At 35.3% G+C, this 14,419-nt stretch overlaps 1 protein-coding gene across 1 annotated transcript in view; it reads right to left on the reverse strand.

Annotated features, from left to right (window-relative positions):
• The window catches only part of Ndufs4 (NADH dehydrogenase (ubiquinone) Fe-S protein 4, 18kDa (NADH-coenzyme Q reductase)), a 99,918-nt gene extending 86,116 nt beyond the window's left edge, over nt 1-13,802 (reverse strand). Inside the window, exon 1 of the mRNA XM_005392719.2 lies at nt 13,595-13,802. Within this exon, the coding sequence (XP_005392776.1) occupies nt 13,595-13,692 (98 nt within the window). The 5' untranslated portion in view covers nt 13,693-13,802. The remainder of the gene's footprint in view (nt 1-13,594) is intronic.
• Between the last annotated feature and the right edge of the window lie 617 nt (nt 13,803-14,419).

Here is a 14,419-nt window from a genome sequence, read left to right on the forward strand (position 1 = left end):
TACCATGTATCAGGTTTAGGTAATCCTATAACCACATAAAGTGGTAACAATGTAAATCTGCAAGAGCCCACACTTAGAAAGCTGGTTCTTTCAATTCACCAAAGTTGTGACTCTAAGTAGGTGGAGCCAACCCAGTGTTTTGTTTTCTTTTCTTTTCTTTCTGACCTCTAGTCCCTTGGTCCTTGTTTCTGGTGGAACGGTGCTATAGAGCAAGGTAAGGTGAGCTATGACTTTCAGGATGGACACTGATATAAAGGGAATCCCAGGAAAGTAATTTCTCAGAACATGACAGAATTAAACTAGAAATTAGTAATAAAAGAGGAAAACATCCAAATACTTGAAAATTAAGCAAAACACTTCCAAGTAATTTATGATCAAAAGCAAATCTCCAGGAAAGTAAAAAAATATTTTAAATTAAATGAAAATGAAATACAACATAGCCAAATCTGTGGGATGAAACTAAAGCAAGTCAAAAGAAAATATTTTCTTGCTCATTTTGCATCCAACATCATTCTGATATAAACAAAGATAATTCAAAACAAGAAAACTCAGTGTCCATCCTGAAACTCGTAGCTCAGTATCCATAAACACAGATGTACAAATCCTCAACAAAGTTTAAACAAATCAGCCAGGCTGATGGTATACCCCTGTAATTTCAGCTATTCAGGAGGCTGAGGTAGGAAGATTACAAGACTTCCATCAGTTACTTAAAACAGATGTCTGACTTTCACACTCAAAAACGTTAAGGGTAATTTAGGGAGAGCCTGGCTGAAAATAAAATAAAAAGGACTATAGTTCAGTACTCCCTGGGTTTAATCCTCAGTAACACAAACATATATACATACATACAAACACACATATTTTTAAACAAATCAAATGGTAAATAAGTGAAAAGATCAGTATGACCAAGTGGAGTTTATTCTGAGAATGCAAAGCTGGTTCAACATTTAAAAATCAACCAACACAATCTATCATATTTAACACTAAAGGGAAAAAATACACAAACTGATGCATAAAAGGCATTAAAAAAATATTGTATCTATTCAAGACAAAAACTAACAGCAAACCAGTAGTAGTAGGAAACTTCTTCAATCTAATACAGGGAATTTTTACAAAAACAAACAAACACCACACACATACACACACACAAAATCAAAAACAATTTTAGCTAACATTAAACTTCATTGAGAAAAACTGAATGCTTTCCCTGAAAGACTGGTAAATGACAAAATGTCTATTGTCACACTATTTAACAGCCTCTTAGAAATTAAAAAAACAAGTATTAAAAACCCTAGAGATTGGAAAGGAAGAAATAAGTTGTCTGTATTCCAAACTTCACTTCACTTATCTACTTAGAAAATTGCCAAAGAATATACAAAAAAATTATACAGCAAGTGAATTAAGCATAATTGCAGGTTACAAAATCAACACATAAAAATAGTATTTCTATACACAGTATAAGCCAATGTACAGTAAAGCTTAAGTACTGCACAGTTTCTCTTATATGAGAAACGCAAAATGTGAAGAGCAAACTGAAAGACTGACAAAAGAAACAGCAACATAGATGGTTAACATATGCAAAGTGAACCAAGGGGGGGGGATGAGATAAAAAAAAAAAAAAGAAATTGTGATGTGTTGTGTACATGTACCAAGAACATGACAATTATATACTATAAACATACCCAAAAAAAGTAAGAATAGGGTCCAAGAAATGAAGGCAGGGAGACAGGGGATAAGAAGTGAATTAAAGTGTGTTAAGGAAATATAACTCCTCACAATGAATGTAATCATTATTACTACAAACATATACCAATAAAAAAAGAAAATGGAATTTTTTTAAAATGCCATTTTACCATGGCTTCCAAAAATTACATACAATAAATCTAATACTATATATATAAGATCTTTATATTCAAAATTATAAAACACTAATAAATCAATAAATATATGAAGAGACAGACCTATGAACTGGGAAATTCAACACAGTAAAAATGTTCAACTTCCTTAAATGAATCTACAATGAAAAGCACTACTACTTAATACCCTAACAGGACTTTTCACAAATATAGACAAACTGATTCTACAGTCTACATGAAAAGCAACTAGAATAGCTTTAAAAAATTATAAAAAAGGATGAAGTTGGAAGAAATCAAAGTACATTTACTATAAAACTACAGTAATAAAACTGTGTGGTACTGCCAAAGAAATTTAGATCAATGAAACAAAGAGAACACAAAATCACGCCCAAATCAGTACAACTGCCCACAAAAGTACAAAGGCTATTAAACATACTGAGGGTGTGGCTCAATAGTAGAGCACTTGCGTAACACCCACAGGGCCCTAGAGATCCAAACACTAAATAAACAAACAAACAAATTGAGAAGGAATCTTTAAATAGAATTAGAACCCTGACATAAACTTCACATTATTTTGCCTTTTTAAAATTCTATTAGTACATGTTTGAGATACATAAGGACGACTTTCATTGTGGTTATTTGGTACATGTACATGACACATTTTAATTCTTTTTCACATCGCTTTTCTTCCTGCCCTCCCCACTTCCCTCCATCTCCTGGTTTCTTTCCCATTTGGAAAAGATCTATCTCCCTGTTTCCTTTTATTTTCTTCTTTATTTATACTTTGGGTTTCTCATCTGAGAGAAACTATACAGTAGTTATACTTGTGTGTCTAATTTATTTCACTTAACACTTTTCAAGGTGTGTCCACTTTCCTACCAATGACTCAAATGTATCCTTCTTTATGGTACAGTATTATTTATGTATAAATACCACATTTTCTTTATCCATTTGTTTGTTGTTGGACATACAGGCTGCTTCCAAGATTTAGCTACTATGAATTGTGCTGCTATTAATACTGGTATTCATGTATTGCTATAATAAGATGTCCTTAACTCTCTTGAAAAGATACCTGGTAGGAGAATAGCTGTATTGAGTGGAATTTCTATTTTTAGCTTTCTGAAGGATCTCTATACTGATTCCCATAATGTCTGTACTGTACTAGTTCATAAGATCCCACTACCAATGTAGAAGGTTTCCTTTTTCAAAACAGCCTCACCAGCATTAATTATTATTCAATTCTTGCTGTCTGCCATTGCTGTCTGCCATGGAGTAAAATAAAATTTCAGAGTCATTTTAATTTGCATTTCTCTAATGGCCAGCAATACTGAACATTTTTTCATGCAACAGAACTCATACATTATACAAAAGTTTACTCAAAATGAATCAAAGATCTAACCTTCAAAATTTCAAAAAGAAAATATCTGGAAAAAAAACCGTCATTGCTTGAGGTTAGGCAAAGAACTCATAGGTACAGCAAAGTACAATTTATAAAAGAAAATAAGGGCTAAACTGGAGTTTATCAAAATTAAGAACTTTTAGTTTGTGAAAGACCATCAAGGGCTGGGGATGCAGCTCAGTAGTAGAAAACTAGCATGCCAGAGGCCTTGAGTTTGATCCCCAGCATGAGGGGGAAGAAAAAACAAAACAAAACACATGACTGAAGAGCTACAGATTCAGAGACAGTATCTGCAAACTACATGTCTGACACAAAACTACAAAATATGCAAACTTGTCATTGTGAAAAACAGCAGAAGCAGTGAGGTCTCTCGGATCTCCTTCCCCTATTCCTCCTTCCTCAAAGCACGTTATAAAACGGGAAGGACTGTCCAACCTTCCCTGAAGTAGGTCATAAGATCCCCATTTGAAGATGCTCTCCCTATACCTGCAGGCTTGTAACATCTTGTTCTATGATGAGGAAGGGTTACACAGAAGAATCTGAACAAACAGGCCTTGCTAAGTTTCTCCTAGTTTACCACTATTAGATCACACCCTTTTTGCCCTATCACATCTCTCCTTGACAACCCACTATTCATCAAACCTAAGCATAAATATACAAAGAATTAACTGTTACTCTGGTCTTCATTTCCTAATGGAAATTTTCAAATTAGGTAAAACTTTATTAAGCAAATGTCTATCAAGTTCTTTTGTTAGAAATCTGTCTTTTTTGTTATAGGGGCTTCAACCTAGGATGAGTAGAGAAAAAAATTTTTCTTCCTATGTGACAAAGTACTTTTATCTAGAATGCTTTAAGAACTATCAAAGTTGAGCAGTAAGAAAATAAACAACTAAATTTAAAAAATGGGCGAAGACACGAACAGACACTTTACTAAAGTTTACTATCATCAGCCATTAGGATAATGTGAATTAAAACTACAATGAATTAGCCATCATGAAAATGCAAAGCCAAAATATCACTTTATATTCAATCTGTTGATGTAATTTTTAAAAGATATTCACAGGTATTAGATCACAAAAACACTGGAACCTTCATTCACTGCTGTGAGAATATAAAATGGTGTGGCCACTCTGGAAAACAATCTAGCACTTACTCAAAAAGGTAAACACAGTTATCACATTATTTTGCAATTATACTCCTAGGTATATACCCAAAAGAATGCAAACATACATTCATACAAAAACTTGTACACAGATGTTCATAGATTGTTCCTTGTTAATAACCAAAACCCAGAAACAACCCATGTCTATCAACTGATTTCATTAATGTGGTATGTTCAAATTATTCATTAATAAAAAGAATAAAGTATTAATATATCTACAACTTAGGATGAATCTTGAAAAATTATGCCAAGTAAAAAGCCAGCCACAAAAGACCTTACATCATGATTACATTTGTATGACAGAAGTAGATTAGTGGTTACTCAGGAGTGAGGGGAAGAGAGAAACAAGGAGTGACTGGCAATAGGAACGGGGTTTCTTTTTCGAGTAACGGAAATGTTCTAAGTGACTACAGTTATGGTTGTACAACTCTGAGTATATTAAAAATTATCAAACTGTGCACTTCATAAGACTAAGTTTTATGATATATGAGTTACAGGTCAATAAAGTTGGCATAACATAAAACCCTTGAATACCATTACACAGCTATTAAAATGGCTAAAATTAAAAAATACTGACTACTAATGTTAATAGGATACAAAACTAAAATTTTTATACATGGGTGATAGAAAGCAAAATGGTACAATCACTCAAAGTTGGTTTGACAGTTTTTTTCTTTTTCTTGTTTTTGAGACAGGGTCTTACTATGTCGTTAAGGCTGGCCTCAAACTCACAGAAATCCTCCTGCCTCAGCCTCCTGAGGGCTGGGATTACAGGCATGCACCACCATACCCAGCTGACAGTTTCTTATAACGTTAAACATACACTCACCTATGACCCAAGAATCACCTCTCCACATATCTCCTCTAGAGAAACGAAATTATATTCACATATCACATAAAACTCTGCACAACTGCTTACAAAAGCTCTATAATTGCCAAAAACTAGAAATATTTCGTATGTCCTTCAACAGGTGACTGGATAAACAAATGTACATCCACATAATGGCATACTACTTAGTAAAAAGGGAATGAACTACCAAATATAGAACAACTTGGATGGCTATCAAAGGCAGTAAGCTCAGTAAAGAAGCTAATCTCAAAAGGTTATATACCGTATGATTCCATTTATATTGCAGTCTCAACATTACAAAACTATGAAGAAAAAATAACTTTGGCCAGGGATTTTAGGAATCAAGGAGGGTTAATATAGGAGAGTCTTTTAGGGGTAATGAATGAATGACCATGACCTCTAATAATAATGTGATTTAATTAAAAATATAGTATACAGTTCAAAGAAAGACACCAACAATACAAAAACCATCCTACAGATACCAAGAGGCAGTAAAGTATCAAGAAATCTATTTATTAATAAAGACTAAGCAAACTGAAGAGTAAGTACACAGACTTGCAGGAAGAATGTGTCTCCAATTATATGAAGGACACAGGGTTAGACTTGTGCATGTTTTCAAAGAAAAATGTACTTACCAATGAGTCTAAAAGTATAGTATTTTCTACAGCTACTGGAAATTCCTCAACAGCTAGATTCCACAACAGCTAGATAATCAAAAAGTGGAAAGTTCTATAGATTATTGCACTAAAGTGTTAGACTGGATGATCCTGTAGTTCTCTTCCAACTCAAATATTTTATACATCTATTAACTATAACTTCTAGAGTTAACCTATGATGATAGAAGGTATTGAACATATAAAAGGTATTCCTGATAAAAATATCACTTTTCATTGCATAAAAATATTAAAAGCTTTTATGTTCCATATTTTTAAAATGATTGAATAATATAAGATTCTAACAAAAGCCATACTGAAATGTATTTTATTTCTCCAATGAAAGGATATTAAAATTAAATTCAAAATGCTAGTGTTTAAGACTAATTTCATTAAAAACAAAAGTTATAAATTTCATGCAAATTTCTATAAGCATATTGAAAAAAATCTCTTCTAAATGAAGTACTCTTTACACTCAACAGTGGTAGTCCTCAGAAGATTCAAAACATCTGCATTCACTTTAAAGCTCATCAAGACAGACTGACATTTTTAGGAGAAGCATATGGTTTGCTGAACAGTCATCTAGAACAAGATCTTTTGTCTAGTAAGCCCTATTCAAGGACCCTTTACTTATTATGTATGGAGTGGCTGAATAAAGAAAAGAACATTTTTCCAGCCCTAGAAAATACAAATAAACTCTTCATCTGGCTTTGTTAAAGATACAGTGAAACATATTACAAAAGCAGCCAGATCTTTATTCTCAAAGACTGTGTTCCCCAATGTTTGAAACATTTCTAATCACTGAAACAACTCTGGAGAAGCAAGCAACTTTCTTAAGAGTACATCTAGCCAAAGACCACCTCCCTCAAACCCATTTCCATTTTAACGGATAAAACACTTCTTAAAAATTTCAAGGGCAGAGTTCAACAGCTGTACTACATTAAACCTGAGCCCTTCCAAAAGAAAGAACAAGAGTTTCTAGTGTGGAGTAACATGGCCTACTTTCTCCAAAATTATCAAAGTGCCTTCTTTGCCTCTAAAAATTTTTCTCCTAGAAAAAGCCTCTGTATAGTACATAGAAGAAAAGCCTTAATTTAGATTAGCAAACTTTACAAAATAAAAGCAATTTTGTTTACTTTTTATAAATCTTCCCAATCCCTCTCCCAAGGAAAAAAGTACAGTGCATTTTCAAGTCTATATAGATGTAACATGAAAACTAAATTTTTAATCAGTAGTTTTCAGTTCTTGCTTCCCATTAGAATCACAGTCAGATCTTCCAAGCAGAGCTAAGCCTCAAGCTAACCTTACAGAACCAACAGATCAGGACCAAGACATCTGAATTTTGTACAATGTTACCGCACAGCAAACAGGTGATTTTGATACACAATAAACACTTAAACTGAAGAAGTATGCCATAAAAGAAAAATTAAGTCTGGTAAGATTACCTTTGAGTAACTCAGTTTATATTTACCTACTAAAATACTCAAGGACTAAAATAGAACTTCAGCCATGTGTAGTAAAACATGCGTGAAATACCAGTCTACTGGAAGGCTGAGGCAGGAGGATTAAAGTTTGAGGTCAGCGTAGGCAATTTAGCAAGTTCCTGCCTCAAAATAAAAATTTTTAAAAGACCCAAGGATATAGTTTAGTGTGAAGACCCTCTCAGTTCTATCTTCAGTATCACAAAAGTAAAATAAAAATAAAAGACCACAATTTGAAACAAGACCTCTAAATTACTATTATCATTAATTAAAGTAAAAATGACTTAGAACAGTTTGCTACAATACACAAATATTTAGATGAAAACACTGTAATGACTGTGGCCACTGCACAATCCCAGGAAAGTTCCAGGCTTAGTTGAACTCTGCAAACTAAATAAAAAAAGGTATAAGAGCTCAAGGGTTAATGCAATAATGTGTCAACCTTAAAAGAGCTCAAGATTTTAATCATTCCAACTATCATTACAGCTTCATTAAGCCTATATGATTTTACACACTTTAATAGGTTTAGCTGCTTGACAGTCAAGCACATGAGAAATGAAAAGGGGTGGTGAAACTGCTGAAAGGTACCAGGCTGGTCAAGGAAAAATGTGGAAAGATTAAAAAGCAGACACAAGAGCGAGGCACAGGGGTGCATGCCTGTAATCCCAACAACTCAGGAGGCTGAAGTCAGCAGGATCTTATATTTGGGCCCTGCCTTAATGAGACCCTTCCTCAAAATAAAAAAACAGAAAAAGGGCCAGGGAAGTAGCTCAGTTCAAAGTACCTCAAACAAAACAGAACAGCAGACACAGGAACTCAGAAGGCGTAACAGATCCTTGATAATTTTTAAAGGAAGGAGAATACAATAACTGTTTTTCCTAATGACCACTAGAATAAGAAAAAATATGTTCAGTATACCTCATTTAATACATGCATTATATGTGTTTTTGTTTCAGAGGGTAAAAAGTATAGTGCAGTAACCTATAAAAATTTACCAAAAACTTAGGAAAAATATCCTTAGCTCAACTCCCATTATTAATTCTTTTCCCTATATAGAAGAAATAAAGTAAAAGTTAAGTTTTTTGAATAAAGAATATATCTTGCGAAGAGGCAGAAAAAAAACAGAAGACACTGAGGTTTCAATTTACTATTATCAGAAATAATATTTCTCATTGTGGAAGTCAACATCTAGATGATTAAGTCTATTTTCTAGCAATGCAAATATAAGCCATTTCATTTCTGTCCTGTTTCTTTATCTGAAAAATTAGGATAGAAACTGTCAAGTCACAGAGTTACTATGGAAATATATGAAATAATATAAAGGAAATCCTTGGCACACTGAATGATATACTGTTAAAAATAAATGTTAGCTACTATTACTAATTTGTGCTCAGAATAAGTATCATAAAAATGATATTCAATTTCTACTTATCATGATAAATTTTGGAAGCTTTTCTATTTCAAATGGTCTATTTTTGGTACAATTCTGTCTGAATTCTGTACATACTCCCAAACACACCTCTCCTAACAGGCAGTACACATGAACCAAGTTGCTCCATCTTTCTCCATTATGCCCCACACTTATTAAAAACTTTAACTGAAGTTAGTTACTTTAATTCCAAAGGACCTTTCATATTCCAATGAGCATCCTTTCCCAAATAAACTAATTCACAAGAATTAGTGAATTCTTGTGCAAAAAGCAAGACTTTAAAAAGCAAGGTGCAAAAGGGCACCTTGCTTTTTAAAGTCTGACTACCAAAGAAGAGTTGGGAGATTTGTCTAAGTGTATGAGTATAAAATATATTCATAAGACAATTGCAATTCAGAAGTCAAGAGAGTTCAGGATAAATAACCTAAATTCAGACCACTACAAATAACTAGGAAAAAATATGTACTGTAGATATTTTTTATTCACATTTATGTGGGATGGTGCCTATCCAATTTGCATTGATGAAGCTACTTATAGAAAATACTACCTCTGGTTTATTGCTTTTTTTCACAACCAATCATCTCTAAATATGTACTTACTTATCTATATGATAAGCATTTACATACTACATGCAAACCATTATCCTAGATGCTATGTAGTATACAAACATAAGCCTCAAAAGGCTTGTGACCTCAATATTGACATAACAGTCTATGTAATAAAATCTGCTCACTTGCAAATGTGTGTGTAAATAAAGTCAGTATATAGGTTATTATGCAGAAGTAACTAACAATCTGTCACTTGCAATGAAAGTTTTTCACTCAATTTATATTTTATACATTTATTTTAGAAGAATCAATTTCCGTTTTGCTCCATGTGGTCATTATTTCCAGGATCTGAGCTGAAAGAGGAGATCCACCTGGGATATGACCATCTCACAGCAGAAGGAAAAGGAATATAGCAAAGTATAGAACAGCTCTTAAAACTTCAGTGTAGTGTGGTACATCATTTCCACTCACATGTCACTGGTCAACGATCAGAGATATATAATCCTGTAACAGGGAATGGTAGTGAATATTTTAAGCAGTAACACAATCTATCACAATACCTATCACCAAGATTAAAGAAAAAAAATACAGCTATTCAAACCAGTAATAAAATTAGCATTGATTTAGTGAAGGGTTATGGTTTGTATCTAGATGTGCTCCCAAAGCCTCATGTGGTCATACATAGGGCTTTTTAGAGATGGCTGTATCTAGAGTGTGTCATGCTGGGATTAAGTGTGTGATGCTGGAATCAAGGATGTGTGATTACTAAATCAGCCCACTGATTGGTCTGGCACAGTTCAGAGAGTGGGTAATGGGAAGGCCTTCCCTGGATGTGAGTGCTACCTGCCATAAAGACGTAAAGCCTGGTTAGAAATATAAAAGGACAGAAAGAGGACTGCTGTGGTAGCTTGCTGCTTCTTCACTACTTCCTGCTTTGCTGCCTTCTGCCAGCCATGAACTGTTTCTCCTCTGCAACATCTCTCTGCATGCTACCATGCCTTGGAGCCAGCTGATCACAGACTGAAACCTCTATAAATTGAAAAGTAAATAAACCTTTCTTCCTTTAACTTTGAGGGTCAGGTATTTTATTTCAGCAATGAAAACAGTACCTCACTGCTGAATAAGAGTCAGACAAACACATATTAAAATACTTAATTTTCCTAAGAATTTAATAATGATGTTTGCCCAAATTATCTGAAATAGACACTAACCTATTGTTCTTAAATGTTTTCCTCTAAGGTGTAATACACATAGAAGGTTGTCAGTCTCAGGACCACTTCTTCATTGGCAGTCCCTGCAGATTCAGTTTCATATTGGAAAATAAAACAGCAAAATAAAGCCAGCACAAAAATAGGCTTCATAAAAAAGATCTCATACATTTGTCAGCACCACAATCATTAATTAACATCTTCTGAGGACCTACCATCCTAAGACCTATGTCTGAAGCAAACACAGACCTAGTCTAAACTGACAAGTTATCCAAGGGCTAGGTGAGATTAGTATACAGGAAGATGTTAAAATGAGTAACAACTGTAATATAACAGCCATTGTTAATTTCTATCATTTTGTTCTGAAACCCTGTATCATTTTTACTGTTTTTACTTTGTTCCGTTTGTGTCCATGTTGCTGGTATTTTGCTATTGTTCTTTTTTTTATTATTCTATTTTAAATAAAAATAATAAATTAGGAAAAAAATGAGTAACAACAATGAAGCAAATATCTTCAGTCCAAGAATTATTATTTTGACACACAGTGCCAATTTATCTGGCTGATAGATTAATATCCTAAGTACTTAAGTTTACCCTGGAAAATCCCTTAGGAAAGTTAGGAAAAGTAAGGATAAATGTGCCTGATTTATCAGGTTTTCTCCTCCCTCAGGCTCAGCAAAGAAATGTACTCACTCTAGATTAGAAGCTCAGTTAGATCAGATGCAATCACTCACACCCTATTTTAATAACTTTTCTCTCTCGTGTATATGATGTTGGGCTTTTAAATTGTTTTCTTTTTTATTTTCTACTAATATACTATAATTGAATCAAATGTTAATGTAGCAGCTGTTTTCTAGCATTTTTTCTTTTTTTTTTTTTTTGGTTTTTCTCCGGTACCGGGAACCGAACTCATGACCTTGCGCTTGCCAGGCAGGCGCTTTTGCCACTGAGCTAAATCCCCAGCCCCCTAGCATTTTTTCTTATGGTCGCTATTATCCTCCTTACCACAAGCCTTATCGATTCCATTCTCCCGTATTTTTACTCAAGACACCTGTAATGTTATTTGCAAATTTTCAAGCATGACAATAAAATAAATTTTATATGTAGCCCATTAATTGGTCTCCTTCCACTTAACTTTTTCAAATCCAATGGGCTACATCTAACACTGTCTTAATTTCAACTACTATATTTGCTGACAAAATGATCAGCAACGCCTTTAACTTAGATATGCTGACATGATTTAATGCACCTATCAATAACAGTCCTCTCCAACTTATTTTCACCTCGAGGGCTATCCGGAATACATTAGCATTTGTGATCACAAAACTTATTCCCAAGACAGCGATGGGAAACCTTTTAGAGATGAGTGCCTAAACTGCAACCCAAAACCCACTTATGTATTGCACAGTGCCAACACGGCAATGAAACCTGAATACGGAGGCTTTAGTTTAGAAAAAAACAACTCATACATTAACATCTTTTGTCTTAAAAGAAAAACAAGTGACAGGTGTGCCATAGGTTCACCACCCCCACTGCCCTATAACGTACAAATGAAAAAAATGGTTTACTGCTATATTAAGTTACTGAATTATACTAACCCTTAACCAGTGGCATAGTTCACCTGAGAGACTACTTCCTACTCCTTAAATTCCCTGTATGTGGAACACTTTAAAATATATCTTTCAGCTTTCCCCTAATCTGAGACCCTTTACTTTTCACCGACTCTATACTAAGTATGTAGTCCATACATGTAAGTACTGTTCTTCTATTGGTTTCAAATCTTTCATAAACCAGACCCTGCCTAGGACACCGCCTTCTTTATCAAATAACACCTGTTTAAAACCTTAATAATATTCACCTCCAAAAGTTCTAATTAACTCGTTTTAATTCTGTATTCCTTTTATTTACACTTTTATTTAGTGTGTAACAATTATAAGCATTTGATTAAATCCTTTTAAATCTTTAACCACCCACCTTTCTCCCATCTTTCTCATCTCTCCATCCTACACTTCGTCTCACCGTTATCATTATACTAATCATTTAGTAGTCTCCAGAGCATGCAGCAGACCCTAAATATAAGCCCCTGGTTTATATTAACAGGCTGTGAAAAAAGCGATAAAACATACTGCTTCTACACAAATATATGTGTATGATGTTAGCACTACAACAAAAACGCAAATACATGTGTATGGTGTTAGCATTACAACAAATTGAGGAAAATTTGGTGAAATCTGGAAATAAGGGATTAGGTAATGTATTTTTTAAAAAATCACCATCACAAAAAGTGCTTCGAGGCAATACCATAAGAATCTCTGAATTATTGTGACGTTTCAGTAAAACTGTGGATAGATGGGAAACCTCCCGATTCTAGCACCAAGCCTTTTAAAAAATTACCTTCCTAGGCTGGGGTTGCAGTTCAATAGTAGAACTCATGCTTAGGCATGGGAGGCCCTAGGTTCCATACCTAGACTAGAAAAATGTAAGAATACCTTCTAACACTAGTAAAAATAATATTTTACTGACACTGGGCTCCTAAAAAGTTTTCTTCCCGTGCAGACTGATGAGTAAAACAATCTTTCTGGGCAGAGACCCGGTGATCACCACTCAAGCCCTGGAGGAGAACGGCGGAGCCGACCTTGCAGCAAGGTCTCGGGGCGGGGCGCGGACAGGTGACACTGGCAGCGCCGCGCAAAGCGGGGCGAGCGCTCAGCGAGACTTCCCCCGCACCGGGGCTGAGGCTCGCCTCGCAGCGCCGGAGACAACCCCTCCCCCAAAGACCCTCTCCTCAGCGCAGAACGGAAGTTTCCAAGAAAGGCGAGGTCCCCGCACCTCACATCGACGCCCTCGCCGCCGGGCCAGCGCCCCGAACGCAGCTGGTGCCGAGTCCGCCCGCCCCAAGGGTCAACAGCAGACGCCTTCCCCGAGCCCTCCTCCGCGACTCCACCGGGGGCCCCAGAAAACTGGAAGGACTTGAGGAGCCTGGAGAAGAAGCATGACAATTCTGTTACCTGGTCAGAGCCCTGGAAGTGGAAACGGCAGCTGTAGCCACTGTCCTTCTCCCCAACAACGCTTGCCTCAGCGCCACTGACATTGAGACCGCCGCCATGTTGCTGCAGCCAAACAGCCGGATGGTAGGACGGATCCGCACAAGGGACTAACTTCCTTCGTTCCCAGTCTAGTACAAACGCAATGTAATTGGGGGAGGGCCTTATAAACTTGAGTTTACGAGAGTTAAAAAAGAAATGCAGAAGTACATTAAGCGTAAATATTACCCCAATAAAGAATAATCGTTGGTTGATAGGATTGATTATTTACAATGATGAAAAAAACAAAAGAAAGTGCTTGAAAATTTGAACACCGGCAACCCATAATTTTTAATCGCGCTCAGCCTTATCTGGGACTAAACCCACTGCAAGAACCAGAAGGCTCTTTGAGAAACCCAAGTAGTACTTTCCCAAAGTGTTGCTAGGTTCTGTTTGCAAGCCCTCTGGACAAGGCTGTATTTAGTTTGATGTTTTCTAGCTGTAATGATCATATTTTTCACATGAAGAATATAGCCCAGCAAAGAAATTTTTTTGACATGTGGACTAATATTAAACTCAGTGGAACATAATACTTTTAAATGTTTAGTTTACATAATTGTACATGTTTAGTATAATTAGATGTTTTGATACATGTATGCATTGTATATGAAACATAATATTGATACTTCTATTTCCTCAGAAAATCTTGGATGTGTGATTATAACCCACAGACATCACAAATATTATTATTGTTGGTGCTGGGGATGGACCACAGGGGCCTTGTCATGCTTCATATGCTTTACTACTGGG

This window comes from Chinchilla lanigera, unplaced genomic scaffold (assembly GCF_000276665.1).
Source record: "Chinchilla lanigera isolate Chin_1 unplaced genomic scaffold, ChiLan1.0 scaffold00045, whole genome shotgun sequence".
Classification (NCBI taxonomy): Eukaryota; Metazoa; Chordata; class Mammalia; order Rodentia; family Chinchillidae; genus Chinchilla; species Chinchilla lanigera.